The following is a 22,939-nucleotide window of genomic DNA, read 5'->3' on the forward strand; positions in this document are numbered from 1 at the left end:
ACGTCACACGTTTGGGTCCGTGTGAAGACTTGGTGTGGGGCTTGGTGTGGTCTTCTTTCTTTCTTTTGTTTTTTATATTTATTTATTATCATTTATTTATTTATTTTTATTTGGTTGTGCCAGCTCTTAGTTGCGGCAGGCGGGCTCCTTAGTTGTGGCCTGTGAATTCTTAGTTGTGGCATGCATGTGTGATCTAGTTCCCTGACCAGGGATTGAACCTGGGCCCCTGCACTGGGAGCGTGGAGTCCTAACCACTGCGCCACCAGGGAAGTCCCCGGTGTGGTTTTTTTCTGTCCAATCCAGGCTCTGGCCCAGCACCACCACCCTGTGGAGGGTCACGTCTCTGCTCCCCTGTACCTGGAGCTGAGTCCCAGCCTTTCTCAGCCCTTCTCGCCCTTGACGTTTTCCAGGCACGCAGGTCGCTTAGTTGGTCGACTGTCCCTTGTTTGGCTTTGCCCGGCGTTCCCTCCTGGTGGCCTTCAGGGCCTGGGTTTCCAACAGGAATGATGCCGCAGGGATGGTCCCTGGGTTCAGGTGGCGTGCGTTGGCTTCCTCCCCTCTGAGGTCACTGCTCTTTGCTTTATGACCGACTGGTGATTGTGGAGTGGCTTTGGTCTCTCATCGCGCTCTCACCCCGGCATTGCCGTCTGTCGGGAGTTTCTAGCTCTGCCGCTTGTTCTCTGGTGGGTCAGCACTGCTGTGCAGAGGGCTGCTCTCCTCTCCTCTCCCGTTATTTATCCGCGCGGTGATTTGTATCAAGATGGCCCCATGGATGCTTACTTTACTCAACGGATTATGATCCGTGACATTCATTGTTCTCTTGCTTTGTCCCAGATTTCAGACAACTTGTGATTTTGAAGAAGAGGAACATGGGGTACTTGCTCTGCAAAGACCAAGTTTTGTTTAATTTTACATCCGCTAAATGCAGGGGAGCCATGCAGAGAGGTCTGAATGGTGACTCTCTGTGGGCCACCCCAGTGCCTGGGGTGGCCCACAGCTTGTAGGGCAGGGGGACTGGCCAGTGCAGAATGTGGGGCAAAGTGCCATCTGTGGAGGGGGGGAATGCAGTGAGACTCCACCCCACATGAGCCAGACACTCTTCCTTGGATGAAAGACATAAACCGGAAAAGCAGAATTTAAAAACTTGGAAAAGAAAATATAGGAAAATATTTTTATGACATTGGTGTTGGGATGGATTATTTAAATTACAAAATAGCCAAGTAATAGAAAAGATTCCTATATTTAACCATATTAAAATTCACTGTGGTGACAGAGGAACATCACAGACAAAATTAAGTGATAAAAACTGTACCCATGAAAAAGTATTTGCAACAAATATAACTTGACAAAGGATTGTCACACAATTGTTTTGTAACCATAATACAAAAAGAATTCCTACAAATCAGTAGAAAAAGATGAACAACCCAGAGGCAAAACAAGAACAGCTTTTTCACAGAAGAGGAGGTCAGGGCGAGCCCACAGCAGTGGTGGGTGCACCATTGCAGGAAGGCAGAGCAGGCCCAGCGGGGTGGCACAGGTGAGAGGCCCGATGGTATGGGTGGGGGTGGGACGTGGCCAGGCGACGGTCAGGTGTGGGCAGCGCAGCTTGCAGCCCCTTCTGGGAAGGTGCCGGTGCAGAGAGTATGCAAGTTTGGTTCTTCTGGCATTTTACGTAATAGTGAAAATTGTGGAATCCTAAATAGCGGTTAAAATGAGTGACTGAAATCTGCCCACAGCAGCGGAGAACTATTTGGAAACGTAATTCCGAGTTTGGGGAAAATAACAGGGTGCAACATGATAGGCAGTTTGTTGTCATGAATGTAAATTGAAGACAGCCAGGTCGGCAGTGCACTGTTTATATGATTTATGGGCAGAGACCACACGTGGTAAAGACACCCACACGAGACGGGTCACGGGGCTCGAGGAGAGTGTTTGCCTTGGGGGGAGGTGGGCTTCAGCACTGTGATGCTTTGTTACTGGCAGAAAATAAGATCTGGATCAGAGAAGGTATGACGTTAATACTCGTTCCATCTGGGTAGAGAGTACATGGGAGTCTGTTCTTTACATTTGTAATATTTCATAATCTGAATTTTAAAAAAGAAACATTTCTTAGCAATATAAATGTGCACAGTTACTCAGCTTATAGAAGTTTTCTCTTGAGAATTCATAGTGCTAGGGCATCGCCGCGTAGGACAGAATTCATACCTAGATCCCGGATGCTGTGAATCCCATGTGTGCATGAGATTTCTAAATCACTGAAAATGATTTCTTCTTAGGAGTAAAGTTACTTTAAAATAAGTTATGTTTCTCAGTCCTGTTTATTTATTTACAGGCAAAGTTAAGTCGTCACTATAGCTACCTCCAGTTTAGTCTTGAGTGGTATCTAGGTGTCCTAGCGGTTCCTGTCTGAGGGTGGGCCCACCTCCCCGCACGGAGCCTGCTCAGTGCCCAGTGTGGGTGTCTGCGCTGGAATTCCCTGGGTGAGGGGCTGGCATCCTGCAGAGCAGCGTAAAATGGACAGTTGTCCTGCTGCAGGTGCAGATGGGCAGCAGAGGAGGACTTGTGCTCCGCACAGCCCCTGAATTTTGTGATTAGCCGTGTTCCTGTGCTTCTCTGTGGATAAGCCTGACATTTCCTGTTTTATGCTCCCCTCCCCCAACCACGGAGATCACCTCACTCGAAGGATGGGGGAAAGGAACTTGGTTAAATGTTAAGTGGCCTTGTGCCGCCAGGTCCTTTATAAACTGAAAGGTGATTGTTACTATTCCTATTGGAAGCCCAGTCTTAAAAGTTCAGGTAATTATTGTATACTTTTTAGATGTTAACAATTAAATTCAGCTCCTGGAGATTCCTCCTGTCTTTTTCTTGAGTGTTTTCTTTCTATATTTAACATTATTTATATAATACTTGTTGTGATGTTTAAATCTGTTAATGTTATTACCTTTTTAAATCTCACCTCTACCTTTATTTAAATTGTTTTTCACTTGAAAATTGTACGTATATGTACACGCACACACACAAATACATGTGCACAATGCCACACACACTTAGGAAGCAGAATATCTTTCTAATAAATTGTAGTTTTCTTTTTACCTATTAGATATATGCTTGAAAGAGGTAACGTCGATGGCGGACAGTCTGTATAATATTCGGCTTCTGAGAGAATTCTCCAATGAATATCTTAACAAGTGCTTTTATCTCACTCTGGAAGATATGCTGTATGCTCCCTTAGTGTTGAAGGTAATAATGAATTACGAAGAACACATTTTTAAAGCCCTGTGTGAATAAGCTCCTCACTGTGTCCTGATTTCTTGCTTTCCTTTTAGCCAAACGTCATGGTTTTTATTGCCGAGCTCTTCTGGTGGTTTGAGAACGTCAAACCAGACTTTGTTCAGCCCAGGGATGTTCAGGAACTGAAAGATGGTGAGTGGCACACTTTCCGTAAGTGACAGCTGTTTCCTCTAAGGGAGTCGTGGCACAGCACTCAGAAGGTGTGCTTAACTGGTTCCTGGTTTTTGTACGACAGTGGTGTTTAAGTGGTCTCTTTCGGGAGGACAGAGCGCTGTCACAGTCTGGGCCCCTGTCTGGTGCGCCATGGTGGTCACGCACAGAGCCCCTCCAGACTGTGAGCTCGGGGTCCGTCCTGGCCCTGCAGCGTCAGAATCCAGGGGCGAGCAGGAGACGTTGGAGAGAAGCTTCCAGGTGATTCTGACAAACCTCGGGCAGGAAGTGCTCTAGTCCGGGATGCCAATCCTCACGCTCCACAGCTCTGAATTTTTTGCCCCTAAAACAAGGCAGAAAAAAATCTGTTTTACCACAGAGTAAAATGATCTGTCAGCCTTGAGAATCTACAGAACTTTAAGGAGATGATTTGGGAGAACGTTTTCATGTCCTTGTGATTTCTTACAAAGAATATAAAAATTTTAGCCACAGAAGAAAAGATTGATAATTGGCCACATTAAAATGTAGACCTTGGGCTTGCCTGGTGGCGCAGTGGTTGAGAGTCCGCCTGCCGATGCAGGGGACACGGGTTCGTGCCCCGGTCCGGGAGGATCCCACATGCCGCGGAGCGGCTGGGCCCGTGAGCCGTGGCCGCTGAGCCTGCGCGTCCAGAGCCTGTGCTCCGCAACGGGAGAGGCCACGACAGTGAGAGGCCCGTGTACCGCAAAAAAAAAAAAAAAAAAAAAAAGTAGACCTGTTTTTCATTAAAAGATGATGAAAAGAGTAAAAAAAAAAGGAAATCAAGTAGCTACCGGGGGTGGAAGATCCTTGTCGTATGCCTACAGCAGATCCACAGTGTCCAGAACATATCAAAAGAAGCAAAAGACAAACCAATAAAAAAAAGAGCAAAAGGCTTGAACAGGTGCTTCGTGCAAGCAGGACTCCGGGCACCTCATAACGTTAGGAAAGGGTGCTCAGCCTCATCAGGGATTAAAACAGAAGTGACACACAGATACACCCCCGCCGTGTCGGCAGAGCAGACGGCCAGGGCTCGGGGCAGTGGCCAGGGCGTGCTCCCCTGCCCCTGAGGACCTCGGCGGCTCCCCTCACGTAAGACCCCTGGGCAGTGAGCGGTCTGGCTCTGGAGTCTGGTTCCTGCTGCCGGGACCGTCCCTGGCACTGTCTTGGGCCAGCGTTCTGGGGAGCAGCCTCAGAGACGGGGTTCCTGTTCAGACTGGAGCTTCGGGCTGGGCCTGATCTCCTCACCTGACCCCACGGGGGCCTGAGCTGAAGTGACCGCTGAGGTGCTCGGTCACATGCTGGGCTCAGAAGACCAGGTCTTTCTGCAGCTGAGGCAGCTGCCTCCTTGAGGGTTGGGCCGGCAAGGCGTCCTGGCAGCTCCACCCCCAGGGCCCCGGTGACGAGGCCGCTTGTTAGTTGTCCAGACGCAGCCTCCGGTCCCGGCGCTCGCTCTTCTGCTCGGTGTGGGTCTTTGGATCTTGGTACTCATTTTGGGATAATATTTCTCGTATTCATTACAGAATACACTTGTTGACCTTGAAACTATTTTATTTTTTTAGGGAAGTTTTGGTTTCAGGTAAAAAAGTTGGGTTTTTAGTGCTTATAAAAATGGATTTTTTTTTAAGAGTCTTCTTGCTAATGTTGTAACTTGTGTAATAACTATTTCTATAAAATTGTTTCTGCAGCTAAATCAGTATCGCACCCCAGAAGCACTCGGCCTCCTGTTCCCATCTCCAACGCCACCAAGCGCAGCTTCCTGGGCAGCCCCGCGGCGGCGAGCCCAGCCGATCCGCAGCCCCCCACCCAGCTGCACCACCTGCACCTCGAAGAGCCTGAGCTCCTGTAAGTCTTTCTGCTCTCCGGGCAGAGCCGCCATCCTGCCTCCCTTTTCCTGCTGGTTTACAGTTCCTGTGGGAATTACCTTTTCTCAGGGGTGATGGCAGGCCTGTGTGGAGTTGGTAGTGAGAAGGCCTCCTCTGGCCCCTGCTCCCCCGGAGGCGAGCAGGGGAGCCTTAATGCGAACTTGAATTTACTGTGAAAACTTGAAACCTGTTGTATTACAGGTCATAACCGGAGGTCAGTATGTCCCCTAGCTGCAGTTTGGATGTTTATCCCAAGTTTGAAGTTCTTGGCACATTTTTGGTTCATTTTTATAATAATTAATTTTCCCAAGGAATCTGTGAACTTCTTACAGGTTGGTGTGAATTCATGACGGTCTCCGTAGCTTCTTACACATTTGTTTTTGAACTTGAAGATTGGTGAGGTAGTGATTTTTCTCTCCCATCCTTTCTCTGTTTAGGGGGAAAGGGGCCTCTGCCTTTAGCCCGTCGCATCCGTTGTTGCCACTGAGACAGAAACAGCAAAAGACAGTGCAGGGAGAGGACCCCCCCGGTAAGAAGCGCCGTCTCCCCTCTGCCTGCTGTTTCTCATCCCTCTCACTGGAGTTCATTAATATCATGGCTCTCAAAGTAAACAGACTCATCATGATGTAGTAATGTTAGTTGAGAAGACGGTGGCAGAATTTGTTTTGATTTTTATTGATGTATCTTAGAATTTATAGTCTTTACAGTGAAAACATTACTGAGACGTAGTGAATCGCATGGATCGCACAGGAGATTACTGTTGTCTTTGCGGCAAAAAGAGCTTCTACATTGACATCCACTGGTTATCTCAGTGGGTGTTGACAGCATTTAATTGATATCGACGTGTAATTAACACTGATTATTTTCATGACCGTGATCACGGTTGAATTACACACCGCCTATTATCGAAACTATTAAAAATTTTTGTCTTGTGGTTATTTGCTTTCCTTAGCAGTCTTGGTGTATTGAGTTATGGTGCATTTCCTTGAGAAATGGTTATTATAGTGAAAGAATTTCAAATGATATAAAATCAGTTACTTAATGCTGAACATAAACTGTTTCCTCCCAACTGCAGACCAGCGACACCGATCTAATTCCTTAACCCGAGTCGACGGTCAGCCCCGAGGAGCGTCAGTAACCTGGACAGAAAAAAAACACAGGTGACCTGTCCGCGTTGCAAATACATTTCTACTTGAAATGCTCGTTAGTCTAGTAGAGCAGTGCCCCAGATGTGGTGCAGGGACCCCTGGGGCCCACGGAGTCCCTTGGGGGTCAGAATTATATCTGTGATAACACTGGGCTGTCACTACTTTTCCCGTTCTAAGGGCCTCACGAAGTGTGGGATCACAGCAGGTTGAATCAGATCAGACACAAGCATCCAACCAGATGTCAGATCTGCAGAAATGTGAATGGTACCACTCTTTACACTCTGCACTTGTCTGTTTTAGAAAATATGGCCACTGCTCATGCATCTCAGCTTGAATTTCCAAAGTGATAAATATTGATGAATAAATAAAACTCTTGGGGATCCTCAGCATCTTTAAGGGGAGCTGGGCCAGAGTGTCCGAGAATTCCTGGACTGAAAGGCTCTCCGGTTTTCTTTGGCCCGGGAGAGGGTTTGTGTAAGTCTCCCGCGTGTAAGATCTGGATTCTCTCTTCTTAGCTCACGTTCTTGTCACCCACGAGCTTGCGTAGCCTCTCGTGGGGACGTGGCGTGTGCAGTGGCTTCTTTCCCCATGTTGCAGGCCTGCGTCTCAGCCAGCGCCCTTTGCTCTCCATCACGCTGCGAGCTGCGACGTGGACCCGGGCTCCGGTGACAGCGTCAGCCTGGCCCGCTCCATCAGCAAGGACAGCTTGGCATCCAGTGTCATTCATCTGACCCCGCAGAACCAGCCCCAGCCCGCAGCCCTCAGGACCGATGGAAAAAGCCTCCTGAACAACGTCGATATCGAGGACGAGGACGAGGAACTCCTGGCCGTCGTTAGGACGGATGCGGCTCACCAGGGTGCTGACCCCGGCCGGGTGGCAAGTGCCAGGTCTCCCCAGAGGCTGGCGGACGCCTTAGAAAGTCAGCCCGACAGTTTCTTCCTGGAGCCGTTGATGCCGGCCGTGCTCAGGCCAGCCAAGGAGAAGCAGGCGGTCACCAAGGAGGACGAGTGTGGAGAGGGGCGGCCGAGGGGCTTCACGTCCCGGAGGTCCGGCGAGGGCCACCAGCTTCCTGGGCGGAAGAAGACACCCGGCGGTCACGTCAGTCGAGACTTGAATAGGACTTTCACCCCGATCTCCTGTTCAGAGCTTCCCACGGGCTTCGACCCCACGCCCACTGAGGCGGGGCCGCAGGCAGTGGGGGACGCCCGCGGTGGGCCTCCGGCCGGCGGCATCTTCAACCTGCCATCTCAGGGACAGCCAGCTGACGGCTTCTTCCTTCACATGGGCAGAGCTGACGAGGACGTGGAGGGCAGGCTGTCCGCGAGCTGTGTGCAGAGCCCCAGCACCCTTGGCCCGGAGGCCTGGGCCCTCCTGAGGCAGGACTCCGACTCGGACGTTGCAGACCTGGAAGGAGCCGAGCAGGACTTCGCCGGCGAGGACTGCCCCGTGGCGGGGGCCGGGTATGCTGGGGAGGAGGAATCGGCGAAGCTGCAGGAGGACCTGAAAGTGAAGGAGCACGAGGACAAGGACGACGCCAGCGGCCGCTCCAGCCCGTGTCTGAGCCAGCTCAGCAGCGTCTCCGTGGCCAGCGGGAGCGTGAAGATGACCAGCTTTGCCGAGAGGAAGCTTCACCGGCTCAACAGCTGTGAGAGCAAGTCGAGCACCAGCAGCTCCCGGAAGACCACGCCCGACGCCTCGGAGAGCTGCCCCGCCCCGCCGGCCGCGTGGACGCCGAGGGGCGAGCAGGGCCCCGGCTGGCAGGGCGCGGACCGGGCCAGCCTGCTGGCCTCCGAGCTGGTGCAGCTGCACATGCAGCTGGAGGAGAAGCGCCGGGCCATCGAGGCACAGAAGAAGAAGGTGGAGGCGCTGTCGGCACGGCAGCGCCTGAAGCTGGGCAAGGCGGCTTTTCTGCACGTGGTCAGGAGGGGCCGGGCCGACGCCACCCCTCGGCCGCTGAGAGCGGGGGCCTCGGCGGGGGGGCATTCTCAGCACAATGGGGACGACTTCGATGGCGGCGTGTCCCGGGTGGGAGACTTTCTCGGCAAGGAGGAGGGGCGGGGAGACCTCCTGGGGCCTCCCGACCTGGACGGAGAGGACCTGGCTCTGGTCCAGCAGCATCCACGGAAGGACCCCGCCGCCCTCCCCGAGCTGGAGCGGAGCAAGGCGCTGTCGGCGGTGCTCCTGGAGGCTGTCGAGGGCGTGGACGTGGGCGTGGACGTGGGCGAGTGCGACCTGTCCATTGAGAAGCTGAATGAGACCATCAGCACGCTGCAGCAGGCCATCCTCAGGATCTCCCAGCAGCAGGAGCAGCTGCTGCTCACGTCCCCCACGCTGCCCACGCCAGGCCCCAGGAACAACTCCCAGGACCCGAAGGTCAAGGGGGCCATCCACTTTGTCGAGCCGCTCTCTCCAACGGCACTGGCCGGCCACCGCAAGCCCCCTCGTCTCGGTGCGGGTCGGAATTCCCGTTCGGGAAGACCGGCTGAGCTGAAGGTGCCGAAGGAGCGGGCGCAGGCTTCCTCCCGGGGCAAGGCCCTCACGCCTGGGGTCGAGGCCACCCCTCGCCTACGGTCCTTCTCCCCCCGGACGCCCTCTGACCCGGGCTGGGAGGGGGTTGCCGACCCCGGGAGTGACCCCCACGAGGAGTGCTGCTTCACCGGTTACAGGCTCCACGATGAGAGCAACCAGCGGACATTTGTCTTGCCCTCCTCCAGGGATGCCGGCGTCACCTCAGAACAGATGGGCTTCAGGGAGGTTCTGGAAGACGGCGTGAGGGGGGCGGGGCCAGGAGAGGGGGGCGCGGCCCTGGACGGGCCCCCGAGGGGCAAGGCTAGCCTCATCGAGGTGGACCTCTCCGACCTGAAGGCCCCCGACGATGATGGGGCGACGGAAGGCCGCCACAGCTCCGCGGACCTCGCCAGCGAGGGCGACCAGAAGCCGGGGGTCGGCTTCTTCTTCAAGGTAAAGCGCTGGTGGCATCTGTGTCACCTGGTGGGCGGGCACGCCACTCTGGCCTAGTGAGGGCGTCACAGAGAACCTAACCTATTCTGTGGAGGCTGGGGAGAGACGCATGCGGCTTCGTGGCCACGTGGTCTCTGCAAGGACCCAACTTGCCCTAAGCAGCCGGGAGCACCTGCTTGCGGGAGCCTGGCTGTGCGCCAGCAGAGCTTGACCTTGGGCCCTGGGCCCTGAAGTGGGAGTTCTGACTCGTTCTCGTGTGTCACGAAATGTTTTTCTTTTGATGGTTCTCCAACCGTTGAAGAGTGAAAACACATTCTTAGCTCGCAGGCTCTGCAGAACAGGTCACGGGCTGCACTTGGCCTTTGGGCCAAGGTTTGCTTCACCCTGTTAAGGGTCCCGGCGGGTGTAGAAACTTGAGGAAACGTTTTTGTTTCTATGAGTGCCTTGCTTGTAGCGTTTCCTTCAGGAGAGAGCAGTGAGTTGTGAGATTCCTTTCTGTCTCGATAGCGTCTCCTTCTGTCCTGGCGCTTAGGAGGTGGCTGACACACCCCGGAGCTGTGAGGGCCGTCTTCTCACGAGACACGCACGGCCTTTGCCTGACATTTGTGCTCTTAAGTTGGAAACAGACAAATGACCCATCTGGGTTTTGGCTCCTGTTGTGGAGATACGAGCGCAGTTTTTAAGGCGAATGGAGTTTGGTGCCAGCAGAGTAAATCCTTCCCTAGGGTGCGGTTTGGCCCCCGTTTGTGTTCGGGCGTCTGTACAGAGACGCTCGCTCACCCTTCAGTTACGAGGAGCAGGGAACGTCTCACGTTCTTGGGGTGCGTTGAGGGCCGGGGGCGGCAGTGCTGGGGACCAGCGGGGGTCGTGCCCGGCCGCGCTGTACGTGGCGTCTGCCCTGCAGGACGAACAGAAGGCGGATGATGAGCTCGCCAGGAAGCGGGCGGCCTTCCTCCTGAAGCAGCAGCGCAAAGCCGAGGAGGCCCGCGTGCGGAGGCAGCAGCTGGAGGTGGAGGTCGAGCTCAGGAGAGACGAGGCGCGGTAGGTGGCCCGGGGGCCTGGCAGGCACCGCGCGCGGTCGGCGGCCACGCCGTGTCTGTCGTGCCCTCCCGCGCGCGGCGCTGGCGTGACCGGGCGTCCTGGCCGCTCCTTCCCGCAGGCGTAAAGCGGAGGAAGATCGGATCCGCAAGGAGGAGGAGAAGGCGCGGCGCGAGCTCATCAAGCAGGAGTACCTGCGGCGGAAGCAGCAGCAGGTCCTGGAGGAGCAGGGCCTGGGGAAGCCCAAGTCCAGGCCCAGGAAGCCGCGGCCCAAGTCCGTGCATCGGGAAGAGCCCGGCGGCGACTCGGGGCCCAAGAGCACCCCCCCACGTGAGCGGGCGGCGCGGGGCCCTCCCCCTTCGCGGCCCCTGCCCACTGCAGTTCTCCCGAGGCCGTGAGGCTGGGCTGGAGGGGGCTCTCCCATTGCACAGAAGGGAAGGTTGGGACTGAGCGCTGGGTGCTCAGGTGGTGGGAGCCGTGCACGTGGGCAGGGTCCCAGCCTGGGGCCCGCGTCCCGCTGGCGTTGGGCCCCCGACTCTCTCTCCTGCTGCACAGGTGGCTGGCGGGCCGAACACGCGTGTCACGAAAGCTTGTCTTGTCTTGTCTCTGGCAGCGGATGACCTGAGCCGGGCCCAGTCGGGCTCCAGCCTGTCCTTGGCCTCCGCAGCGACCACAGAGCCCGAGAGCGTGCATTCGGGGGGCACGCCTTCCCAGCGGTAAGGGGCCGGGGGCCGTGCAGCGGGGCACCGTGTGGGCAGTGGTTCTGTCGCTGTGAGTTTGGTGCGGTTTCAGATGTCCAGGGCCGTGGCAGTAATGTCGCAGGAGCTAACCGCCCTGCACCGAGGTTCACCAGTTAGTGAAACGTTTCGACATGTTTGTCCCCTGTCCCCTTGTCCTCCCGGCCCTGCACGCGGTTTCGTTTTTAATCGTTGACAAGTAAGTTGGTGACATCCTCTTTATCCTTAAACGCTTTGGAGCGTACGTTCTCTGAACAAGGACATTGTCTTGTGTCACCACAGTCATCAAACCAGTGCTGCCGTTAGGTCCCCAGTCCACGCCCGCCGTGGCCGATTGTCGGAGTGTCCTTGAGAGCCCAGGTCCGTGCGGGACCACGGTCGCCCTGAGTCACTGTGTCCCTTCTGTCCAGAACAGGCCCTCACCCTCCTTTGTCCTCCTGGGCCTTGACGCTTCTGCTGAGTACGGGCCAGTTATATTTTGTTGCCCGTCCCCCAGTGGGTTTCCCAGGATTAGGTCCAGGCTGTGTGTTTTTGGCGGGAACACCCCAGAGAGGAGGATGCGTCTTTCTCAGTGCAGCCAGTTGTGTGTGTCACTTTGACTTGGGTTAAGGTGCTCTTTTCCCACGGGTGCTGGAGAATTTCCCTCTGTGATTAAGGGGGAATTCGGGCGGAGGCCTGGGGACCCTGCCGATGGCCCTGAACGTCTGCCCGCGGGCCTCAGTGGCCACCTCCACGGCTGGGGTTGGCCTCCTGGTAGGCAGGGTCCCCTCCTGTCCTTTATCATGAGTGTTGTCCTGCCTCTCCACACGTCCGGTGGCTTCTTGTCGCCAGGGCTTTGTGGAGGACACCTCCCAGGGATTCTGAATTCTGGTTGGAATTTTGTCCAGGCGGTCGGTTACCAGGGTTGGATTCAGACTGTGCCCGCACCTGTCTCTCTTGCATGAGCGTCTGTGTCCCGCTCAGCGGAGACGACCCTGCTGGGACGCGGCTCAGGCCTGCCAGGGATTGGAGAGTCGTTTGAGACCTGCCGGGGTTTTGGACTCGGCCCTCTCTGCCCGTCCTTCCTTCCCGGGGTCCCGGTCCCTTGTCTGGCAGCGGTGCAGTTGGCCCAAACCGGGTCCTCTGGTTCCCACGCCAGCAAGGCTGAGCGTGAGGGCGAACCTTCCCTGATGAAGTCACTCTGGTGCCCGAGGCGGGTGGGGTCTTTGTGTCTTGCCCCGAGTCTGTCATTGTGTTCTCCAGGGAGCAGCCCGGCTGCGCACCCCACCGTTGCTGCCAGCCTCCTGCCGCGGCCGATGGCCCTTCATGTGCCGATGGTGCAGCCTGGCCCGTTTCAGGGCGGGATCCCGCCAGCCGGTGCCAGTTGCGGGAGAGAGGAGGCGTTCCCGCCGCCCTCCCAGCCCCGCCCCCATCCTCTTCCCCAGCAGAGTCGAGTCCCTGGAAGCCTTGCCCATCCTGAGCCGCAACCCCAGCAGGAGCACCGACAGAGACTGGGAGACGGCGTCCGCCGCGTCCTCCCTTGCCTCGGTGGCCGAGTACACAGGTGACAGCCTCCCTCTCTGTGGGGCACGGGCACACGGCTGCGTCGTGGTGGGGGGGGCGGGGCACGGGCGCAGTGGGTGACGTGCCCTTGTGTCTGCACAGCCCATGGCTCACTGGCGTCCTGGGCACTTTGGAACCTTAGGCTTTTAAAAATTACTGTTGCTTGGTTTCTTTTTTTCTTTTTATCAAAGAAACCCAAATTAGAAAGGGAATAAATTATTACTTACTTTAGTCTTTTCCTTAGTTTATTTAAAATCTGTAACTTAGAATTCTGTCATAGATTTGAAGTGGCTATTACTTCCCATTTTCAAAAAATTACAAACATCCTTAATTCAGCCTACCTGCTGCTTGGTTCTACAAAATTGTTGCCTTTCTTTTGTGTGTGTGTGTGTGTGCGTGTGTGTATGCTGTACATAATAATTTTGCAAATCTTGGCCTGCTTTTCATAGGTCCCAAGCTGTTTAAGGAGCCTAGCAGCAAATCAAACAAACCAATTATTCACAATGCTATATCCCATTGCTGTCTGGCCGGAAAGGTGAATGAACCTCACAAGAATTCAATATTAGAGGCAAGTATCGAATTTCACCCCCAGTTTTTTATGTAGAATAAGGGTGTTTATAAAGGAGGGGTCTTTCTAGAGGAGAGAATCCTGATTGTTGACACGTGAGGCTGCTGTCTTGCATGTGTGTGACTCGTGTGTGACGACACGCAGGACACTCGTGTCCCAGGCCCTCGCGGTTGGGACGGCTCCGCGGAAGAGCGGGATTCAGACCAGCGAGACGGACGGGGCTGCGCTGGGGTCGGGGCTGGGGGTCCAGGGCAGGCCCTCCAGGGTGGGCCACGGGCAGTGGGTGAGATTTCTCGAGTTAGTTTGGTGTCGAGGGCAGGGTGTCTGCGGGCGGGTCGGAGGTGGTGTCGGGTGGAGACAGGAGGGACCCCGGCTCTGAGCTGGGGCCACTGGAGAAGTGGGAGTTCGGGGCAAAATGCTGGTCGTTTCTGTCCCGTTGGGTTGACTTGTTTGCTCCCCGGGGGCAGCAGCCCTCGGTCACTAACGTTGAGTGGTGGTGGCCTCAGCGGGTGGAAGATGTGGAAGGAGGGTCCAGGTCAGGACTGCGTGCCGTGACCTGAGTGACGCTCTGGCTCGGGGCACCGTGCGGGGCGCGGGGCTCCTCTCCACTCACGTGTCACCGAGCTGCTCCAGCCTCTGGGCTGGTCCAGGAGCAGACGCAAAGGCCTGGCTGTGGAGCCGAGGGTCCCAGGCACGAGGCGGCCCCGTGACAGAGCAGTCGCACGAGGAACACTGGAGGCCGGCGGGTCTGCTCATCTGTGCCGTCACAGCGTGAGAACAGCCATGGCCTGACCACAGGGCGGCTCGGTCCCCAAAAACCTGTTTACAAAAGTGGGTGGTGCTGATTCTGGCTGCGGTCTGGAAAGAGTGAAAGGGGAGCCGGACGCGGGCCTGAGGGTGGCTGCAGTGGCCAGTAGGCTGGTCGGTCAGTGGGTCTTACTCGAAGGTGTCATTTGAGGAGAGGCCTGGAGCGGGGAGGGTGCCCCGCAGATCTGGGGAGGCTCACGGTCTCCAGGTGGGACTGATCCCCCGGTTGGGGCTGGAGCCGGGGAGCTGGGGGTCAGAGGTCACGGGGCAGCTCCAGTCGGGCCTCTGTGGGCCGAAGGGGACCTGGCTTTGCCTTGGGTGAGGGGGTGAATGCAGCTGTGGGCAGAGGACGGCCGTGAGCCACGGCCTCCTGAGTGGCCATGTCGGCTGCCGGCAGGGACAGGCGCGAGAGGCGAGAGGGTGGAGGCGGGGCCGTGATGAGCCTGCGGAGGGCGGGGCCCGGGGGCCTGGATGTGTCTTTGCGCCTCTAGTTCTGTTCACGTCTAAACGGTTTTTATGTCGTTGAAATCAGCATTATACTTGCAGCTTTAAATTTTGCTTTTTCTTCTTAATTTTATAAATATATTTGTTTATTTTAAAAAAACAACAAGCCTGTTAGATTCTGAAAAGAATAGTATCTATTTGTGAAAAATTACAGTTTTCTAAAACAAAACCAGAGTGAGAAGAGCGGCATTGTTTTACATCATACGAGTCTTTTTAGCTCCTGGCTACGTAGAAGACAGCTGGGTGTGACCCGCTCCCGAGTCTCTCTGTTACAGACCACGGTCCCGTGGCCGCTGGACGATGACATTGTACCCTGAGGGGCGGGTCACGAGGCAGATGACGTCTCAGGATACTGTGGGACGGGTCTCGGTAGTAAGCAGAGACCCGGAGAGGGTGTCAGGAGCCCTGGCCCACACTCAGAGAGCTGCAGGGGTAGAACACGAAACTAGACATTTTCAGGCACGAGGAGAATCTGTTCTAAAATGTTTTTGTGTTGGTGATTTCTTAACGTTGAGAACACGGCACGGCAGACGCTGTAACGAGTGCTGACGGTCGCGCCTGCTTCCGGTTCTCTTGTGGCAGCGCTACCGAGAGGTCACTCACGCAGCGTGAGATCCCCCCTTCAGCGCTAGTTCAGGGCTGTTCAGTCTGTTCCCAGGGGGTGCGGCCATCACCAGTTGATCCCAGAACCTGCCCCCCGCAGAAGGGTCCTGTACCGAGGCCGCTCCCCGCGCTCGTCCCCCAGCCCCCGGCCCCCCAGGTCTGCGGTCCCCTCTGTGTGTTTGCCTCTTCTGGACACTTCCCGCGAAGGGACCCACACCCGAGGCGGCCTTTGGGGTGGCTTCTTTCACTCGGCGTCATGTCGCCGAGGCTCCTCCGAGCTGTAGCGAGTGTGGTGCTTCATTCCTTTTTGTGACTGAACAGCTTCCCGGTGTACAGCTGGACCATTTTGTTTATCCTTTCGTCTGTTGATGGGCATTTGGGTTGTTTCTACTTTTGACCGTTATGAATAGTGCGGCTGTAAACGTTTGTGCACAGGTTTTATGTGGATGCGTGTTTTAACTTCTCTCGAGTGTCTGAGAGAAGAATTGCTGGGTCGCATGGTAACTCTGTGTGACATTCTGAACCACTGGCCGTCTGACTGGCCGACACAGAGGCTGTGTCACCTCCCCTCCACCAGCGGAAAATGAGTGCTTGTTTCTTCGCACCAGGGCCTGCGCTTGTTATTGTCTGTCTGACTCTAGCTTAGTGGGCATGAGGTGCTACCCCCTTGTGGCTTTTTTTTAATATTTGTCTGGTTGTGCTGGGTCTTAGTTGCGGCATGTGGACTCTTAGGTGCGGCATGTGTGTGGGATCTAGTTCCCTCCCTGACCAGGGATCGAACCCAGGCCCCTTGCGTTGGGAGTGCAGAGTCTTAGCCACTGTGCCACCAGGGGAGTACCCCCCATTGTGGTTTTTTTTTTTTTTTTTTAAATGGAACTTTGTCTTTTTTTTTTTTAATTTATTTTATTTACTTATTTTTGGCTGCATTAGGTCTTCATTGCTGCACGCGGGCTTTCTCTAGTTGTGGCAAGTGGGGGCTACTCTTCGTTGTGGTGCGCAGGCTTCTCATTGTGGTGGTTTCTCTTGTTGCGGAGCACGGGCTCTGGGTGCATGGGCTTCAGTAGTTGTGGCATGCGGGCTCAGTAGTTGTGGCTCGCGGGCTCTAGAGCACAGGCTCAGTAGTTGTGGCGCATGGGCTTAATTGCTCCAAGGCATGTGGGATCTTCCCGGACCAGGGCTGAAACCTGTGTCCCCTGCATCGGCAGGCGGACTCTCAACCACTGCGCCACCAGGGAAGTCCCCCATTGTGGTTTTGATGGGCATTTCCCTGATGGCTAATGATATCGAGCGTCTTTTCTTGTGATTTTTCACTTAATGTTAAAAGCATTTTTTTCCTTGGATACCTGGACTGAAGTAAAATCTCAGTGGTAGATGGTGCTCCACTGAACGGATAACCCAGAGCTTTGTGTCCTAGAAAGCTTGCCCCGGGGTGGGCGGTTCGCTGGCCGCGGGCCTCCTGGTCAGGATGGTGGCTGCTGCGGTATGACTGCGGGGGGGGTCTCATATTCCCTGTCTCTCCTCCTTCACTCCCTCCACACAGGAGCTGGAGAAGTGTGACGCGAATCACTACATCATACTGTTTCGTGATGCTGGCTGCCAGTTCAGGGCACTTTATTGCTACTATCCTGACACTGAAGAAATCTACAAACTAACTGGCACAGGGCCAAAGAGCATCACCAAGAAGATGATCGACAAACTGTATAAATACAGCTCAGACCGAAAACAGTTTAACCTGATCCCGGCCAAAACCATGTCCGTCAGTGTGGACGCGCTCACCATTCACAACCACTTGTGGCAGCCCAAGCGGCCCTCGGTGCCAAAGAAGACACAGACTCGTAAATGACCCTGGTGCGGCAGGAGTCCGAGGACGCGCCGGCCAGCTCGATATGTATTATGTTCATCCTTTTGGGTACGAAGTGTGCAAAATCACAGACCTTTTTCAAAGAGGCTTCTAGACAACACGAGAAAACCCTCCCTTAGGTCCCAGCACACAGGACGGCAGGTGGAGCCGGAGTGAGGACTCAGCTCCGTCTCCAGCGGCTCGCGGCCGCCGTGGTCACCGCTACGCGGAGGCTCCCAGACAGGGGGTGCGTGCCCAGAAGCTCCAGGCAGCGGATTCCTTTTACTTGAAGTTCTCCTTCGGTATAAATTAAAAAGTGATTTCCTTTGCTTTCTTGCCTCTCACTTCACCCCCTTTTGCACATGACCTGACACCCCTCTTGTTGGCCAGCTGTAATCTCGCGAGATTATAGGACTGAGACTCGATCTTGGGTCAGGGTTTTTGAATGTCTGTAGGAAAGGAGCTCGTGTTGGGGAAATCGTTTTCATTTGAGAAATTGTATATTTATTGATTGTGTCTACTGCCAACGTTTATATCCAATTCTAAGATTTCTGAAAAAAATTCTTGTTCCTTGCTGCTCAGAAAAAGTTTACTGAAAATACCAGTTCACTAAAAGCACTGAAATCTGCAAAGTCTGTCTTCTGCTAAAATAACGTTTACAAGTACGGAGGGGTTCTCGCCGACACGCAATCATGAGGATGGTGAATGGTACTCTTGCTGGTGCTTGCCTAGCTGAAAATAGGAAGCTGAGCCAATTACAGCCCTCGTTCATTACGTTTGGGATAGTGCGCTCATGATTTGTTCACTTTAATAAAGACAGGTTTTGGTAAAGCAGAATCTTTTTCACTCTGAGCATGTTTCTCTTAAAAGGTGATGCACTTACGCTGACAGTTCTTTTAGTGTTTTTATCATGTCATCACTCACCCGTCCTGATTCTTGCTTCTGGAAGAGCAGTAAGGGTGCGGATCTCGGTTTAGTTTGAGCATTTTGTTGTGTCGCCTGCTTAAAGACAATTAAAGGGGTTATTTGCAGTTGTCTCGGAACGCCAAGTCAGTGGAATGCTCTGGGTTCTCTCCACGGTGGTCCTGACAGTCACTAGTGCTCCTCCGGACCAGACGTTCCTGCCCGGACTCCACACGGCACCGGAAGTCTGCCGACACCTGTGCAACTGACCAGCTGACCCGACTGCCGGAAGATTCTGGAGTCACATATGTTAGTTTTGCACATGTTTTCTCGGGAGTGTTACTTGAATCTATCTCAAACTGCAGAAAAAAACTAAAGGTCAGTGGAGAGAAACAGTTAAGACAAGTATACTGGTAATTTTCAATGAAAGGGTGAGTGGACTGTGTCCATGAGGATGGAGGGAACGTGGTACAGAAACGGCAGGGCCTTGCCCTCTCCCGGTTGGGTTTGTATATATCGGTAGCCAGCAGCTCTGTCTGTAAATAGGTAACGAAGCTGTGCGGTTTCTCCAGTGCTGAGTATTAAACAGTCCTGAGTGAACTTTCCTGTTACCATGCCGTTCACACGTGTGCTTTATTTCTCACTGTATGTTTGATATTATATTATTATATTTATTTTAAGAAAGCACTAAAATGTAATAAAGTAATTAACTAATTTGCTTTTTATGATCACGTCTGCGTGAGGTTGTCGCGACATGTTTTGTTGGTCAGTGTCCCCAGCTCCTTGCTGTAGAGAAATTCCATGTGGTCTCTAACTAACGTCCCTTTTATTAGAGAATCACATCCTTCTAGAGAAGGGACGCTTTCCAACTTCTTCCTTTATGCAGACAAGACGTGTGACAACTTCTCTGTCATTTTATAACACAGTCCTGTTGAAGTCAGCGGAATTTGATTGTTTTCAGTGAAGATTTAGAGGCACTGCCGGCCCAGTGCTTGAAATCTCGTTCCTCCCAAAGTTCTGGGTGAACTCTGGGTTTTCTGATACAGTCAGTCAGCCTGTGGAGTGTCGTGAAGGTTGTTCGCATGTGGTGCTTTGTGCCCTTCGTGAAGCCAGTGAGGACCAGTGCTCGGGGCGTGGGGACGGATGCTCCCCTCGGGCCCCCTGTGCGTCCCAGGAAGTTTCAGACGCGGGGTTCCCTTTCGTGGTGGAGATTTCAGTCCTCTCTGGCTTTGGTGGTGGTAAAGTCGTTAATTGCCTTGTAGGTCTCTCTGTAACTGTTTCGCCTTCCAGGGTACCTGCATATTTGTGTCGTGTTCTTACGGTGGAGGGTTGTACGTCTTTCCTTGCTTCTCAGCATTCTGACCAGCCACCTGTCTACCCGTTTAGAATTTAACTTGGTGAAGAAAGCGTTGCCTGAATGGCTGAGCACATGATGAGGTTCATGTATGAGTCCTTGGCGGTAAGCTGGGATCCCAGGAGCCCAAATAAAACTGCAGTGAGTGAGCCCCATATTTTACAAATATATGTGCAGATGTATTAACTTATCCCCACACACGTGTGCGTGAGTGTGTGTACATGGCGGGGTGGGGGGGCGGTGGACGCTCACACACACCAGAGACGGACTGTCTTTCCTGTGTGTCCTTTGACTTGACTTTGCACGTCACTGCAGAGTAGGGTGTTTGGACCCAAACTATGTTCTTTGCTCTGGCAAATTGAAAAATAGAATAATTCCAAAGTTATGTCTAGGTTATACTTTTTTTGTGTGTGTTATCTTCTTTTACTTATGATTTATTTTTGGCTGCACTGCACAGCTTGTGGGATCTTAGTTTCCCGACCAGAGATTGAGCACGCGCCCCCTGCAGTGGAAGCATGGAATCCTAACCACTGGACCGCCAGGGAAGTCCCTAGGTTATACTTTTATTTTTTGAAACGGTAGTTCTTACTTGGGGGGAAAAGTACCTGAAATAAAATTTCCTGTTAAGATGAACTTAGCCAGCCTTTCCTAATTGATGCTGACCTACTCTGTGAAACGCGGTTTGGCCTTTGAGAAGCGGCAGTGAGCGGCTTTAGGCAGCCCCCTCCCAGTTCATGGCCCTCGTTTCTGGTGGGGGCTCTGCGTGTGGGGAGGATGGGCTGCGCTTCTGCGTCACAGTCACGGCCAAGTCCGCCAGCATTGGCGGGGAGCAGAACGCGTCTGGGTGGCATCCCACCAGGCCGCCTCTTGCAGGGATTGGGGGCACCTTGCTGTGGTCTGGAGCCTTCTCTGGGCTGTCCCTGACTGCATCTCCGTGCGAAGGCCCGAGCTGTGGGGACCGTTTGCGATCTCGGGGGCAGAACTTGCCCTGGGAAGAAGCAAGGCCCCTCTGTCTCCCTACCCCTCCCTGTGCTCATCTAGGAGGGGGTGATCTCCACTCCTTACGTTGTTCTCTGTTCTTTAGAAAGAGCAAGTTACCGTATCCAAGTGATTTCCTAAATAGCAAGGAAAAGCCACTTAGAGTGGGAATGAATAATTGAACAAAGCGTAGTAAAAATTATAGCCTGAACTCCACGTCGTCAAGCCCGGATGTAATTTGTGAAAGATTTGTTTCACGGGAACCCTTTCTTGGCAATGAGAATTTGGGGTCGCCGCTGGTGCAAAGAAATAGCAACAGCATAAAAACCGACTTTCCCATAAAAGTGAAGTCTAGGCTGGTGCTATTACGAAGGTCAGAAGCTAGCAATCTTGGCCTTGGAGTCACATCTCTGGGCCTGTGTTTTCATTTGGTGACTGATTGTCTGGAACTGGGAATGCTGAGGTACCATTACTGTGGGCCTCGGCTGCGCACACGTTCCAAAGTTACGGTTTGAAATGCTGTAATGATGTGATTGGTTAAATGGACAAGCCTGCAGCTCCAAGGACCAGGCATTGAGATGGGGGCTCAGATGGCCTTGGACCATGCGTGCTCTTTGCTCATCCAGGTCAGGATCCTGTGATGGGAGTTTCTGAGCATCCAGAAGGCATCAGCAGCACTGCTAGGCAGGCTGAAGCGTCGGGACTTAAATTTAAAGTGTGTGTTTGGGTTTTTTTTAAAGCAGTTATTTTCAGTTGAACTGATAAACCTCTCTAGTCTCCATTTTTGCAAGAAACAATCTGGTTTTTTGCCCTTTTAATTCTAGGTGGTGAGTTTTTTGTTGTTTTCATCACAATACAACTCTTGTTCTTTTTTTTAAATTGAAGTAGAACGTACCTACAGAAAAGCAAACGGATCCCAAGTACAGAGCTTGATAAAATTTGACAAAGTGTTTATTCTCATTTTTTAAATGAGTGGCTCTCAGTATTTGTCACCAGAGCTCTCCCTGGAGTTTTTTGCTTCTAAAGTATATTTATTAATGGTTACTTTGTGTGGTTTTCGTAGTAGGCATGGAACTGCCAGTAGGAGTCGATCAGCTGGAGAAGCATTGTTGCAAGCCACTGTGTGCGGGGTGGAAAATACGTTATCATCTTTATATTTCTTCACACCAGACTCCTGTTCAGCTCGCGAGCGCCCTGTGTTTTATAAAGGGCACTAAGATTCCTCATCCAAGGAGTGTTTGCTGCACCAGAGAGGCAGCCCTCCCGGGCAGAATCCACGGGGGTCAGGCATTAGGTGTCACCTGCTTAGGACGACGTGGCTGCTTTGGGAGGGTGTGCGTGAGGGGGAGGGTCAGGGGGCAGATGACCGGCCAGGTGAGGGCACGTGGGGCGGACACGGGGCTTCTTGGGGGCAGCGGGGGCGTCTCTCTTTATTTGTTCTCGGCCCTTGGACCATGTTGCCGGCACCAGCTGGACGTTTGGTGAAAGTTGGTTAAACTTGCTGCCGGGCTGGGGCTGGGGGACGCCAAGCCCTCGCTCTTGCACCTGGATGTGGGATGAGCTCGCGGGACGTTTGCGTCACAAATCCTGGGGACCCATGGGGCGTAGGGTGGGGCCCAGAGCCCAGGGATGGGGATGTGGAGGCCACTGCCCGGTCACACGTGGACTGGAGAACGGGGCGGGGCCCATCCCACCTGGAGCCCTGCTCATCGTCCGGTGCCAGGTGTGGTCCCATGGGAAGGGCAGGAGCGGACGGCCACCCTGAAGTCGGGCAGGATCATCTGTTAGAGACAGACCTACGGGTGATTTGGGTGCCGGGACTGGGGCATCTGGTCTGGCTTTCTGAGCGCCCAGGCCCTCACGTAAACACTGGCGCTGCAGACCTCGTTCTAGAAGCCCCGGGCAGGTGGCACCTCAGCTGCATAGAACTAGGTACAAGGGCAAGGCCTTGCCCTGGAACTTGGGGGGTTTCGCACAGGGCGGGCAGCCCTCAGTGAGGGCAACCCCCCACCCACCCACCGCCAGGCCTCCCACTGCCCGGAACCCACTCTGCCCAAAGGCGCCGCCCTTGAGGAAACACTGGGTAGTGCTCCCTACTTGGAGACGCTTTCCTTGGACTAGAAATGGATCAAATGAACAAACAAGCCCTGCTTTCCGGACAATTGTGTTTTATGTTACTTTTGTTTATTTATAAAATAATGTACTCCTTAAAAGCATCAAATGCAGTAAAAGTTGAGAATCACACCAGGGGAAGCTGAAGGCGGCCTACCCCCAGTGCCAGTGCCCAGGGGGTCACCGCTGTCCACGCTTCCAGACCCTCCCGGGCATCCGCAGACTCGGACGTCGCACACACGGGGCAGGTGGCGTCAGCAAGCGGCCCCTGGGCGCCCTGTCCTCGTGGAGCCTCTGAGACGGGTGACTAGAAGGACCCGTGTCTGCTGGCCTAAGACGTCCTTAATTTTAAGATGTGCCACCAAGAAGGGGAGGTGCTGTCACGCAGACTGTGCCGTGTCGTTGACCAGGAGACACCCTCAGAGATGTTCAGGCGTGTCTGGGGGCGGGGCAGGGCACATCTCAGGCGCGAGGAGGCTCAGGTAGGGGTGCTGTGCAAGGGCACACAGTAGAGTGACG

General features: G+C 54.0%; 1 protein-coding gene across 7 annotated transcripts in view; it reads left to right on the top strand.

Annotated features, from left to right (window-relative positions):
• Positions 1 to 18,707, top strand: part of CAMSAP1 (calmodulin regulated spectrin associated protein 1) — a 56,951-nt gene extending 38,244 nt beyond the window's left edge. For 3 of the 7 annotated variants that reach the window (XM_081237292.1, XM_081237294.1, XM_081237295.1), the window contains 13 exons: positions 3,101 to 3,240; positions 3,327 to 3,423; positions 5,148 to 5,304; positions 5,762 to 5,853; positions 6,400 to 6,484; positions 6,650 to 6,736; positions 7,070 to 9,434; positions 10,339 to 10,475; positions 10,594 to 10,802; positions 11,086 to 11,188; positions 12,634 to 12,752; positions 13,201 to 13,319; positions 16,774 to 18,707. In XM_081237292.1, coding sequence (XP_081093418.1) covers positions 3,101 to 3,240; positions 3,327 to 3,423; positions 5,148 to 5,304; positions 5,762 to 5,853; positions 6,400 to 6,484; positions 6,650 to 6,736; positions 7,070 to 9,434; positions 10,339 to 10,475; positions 10,594 to 10,802; positions 11,086 to 11,188; positions 12,634 to 12,752; positions 13,201 to 13,319; positions 16,774 to 17,076 — 4,013 coding nt within the window. In that variant the 3' untranslated portion in view covers positions 17,077 to 18,707. The remainder of the gene's footprint in view (positions 1 to 3,100; positions 3,241 to 3,326; positions 3,424 to 5,147; positions 5,305 to 5,761; positions 5,854 to 6,399; positions 6,485 to 6,649; positions 6,737 to 7,069; positions 9,435 to 10,338; positions 10,476 to 10,593; positions 10,803 to 11,085; positions 11,189 to 12,633; positions 12,753 to 13,200; positions 13,320 to 16,773) is intronic. The other 4 variants (XM_081237297.1, XM_081237298.1, XM_081237293.1 and 1 more) reach the window with 3 other exon arrangements.
• Positions 18,708 to 22,939: the final 4,232 nt, after the last annotated feature.

Source organism: Mesoplodon bidens, assembly GCF_964165515.1.
Source record: "Mesoplodon bidens genome assembly, chromosome: 6".
NCBI classification, from domain to species: domain Eukaryota; kingdom Metazoa; phylum Chordata; class Mammalia; order Artiodactyla; family Ziphiidae; genus Mesoplodon; species Mesoplodon bidens.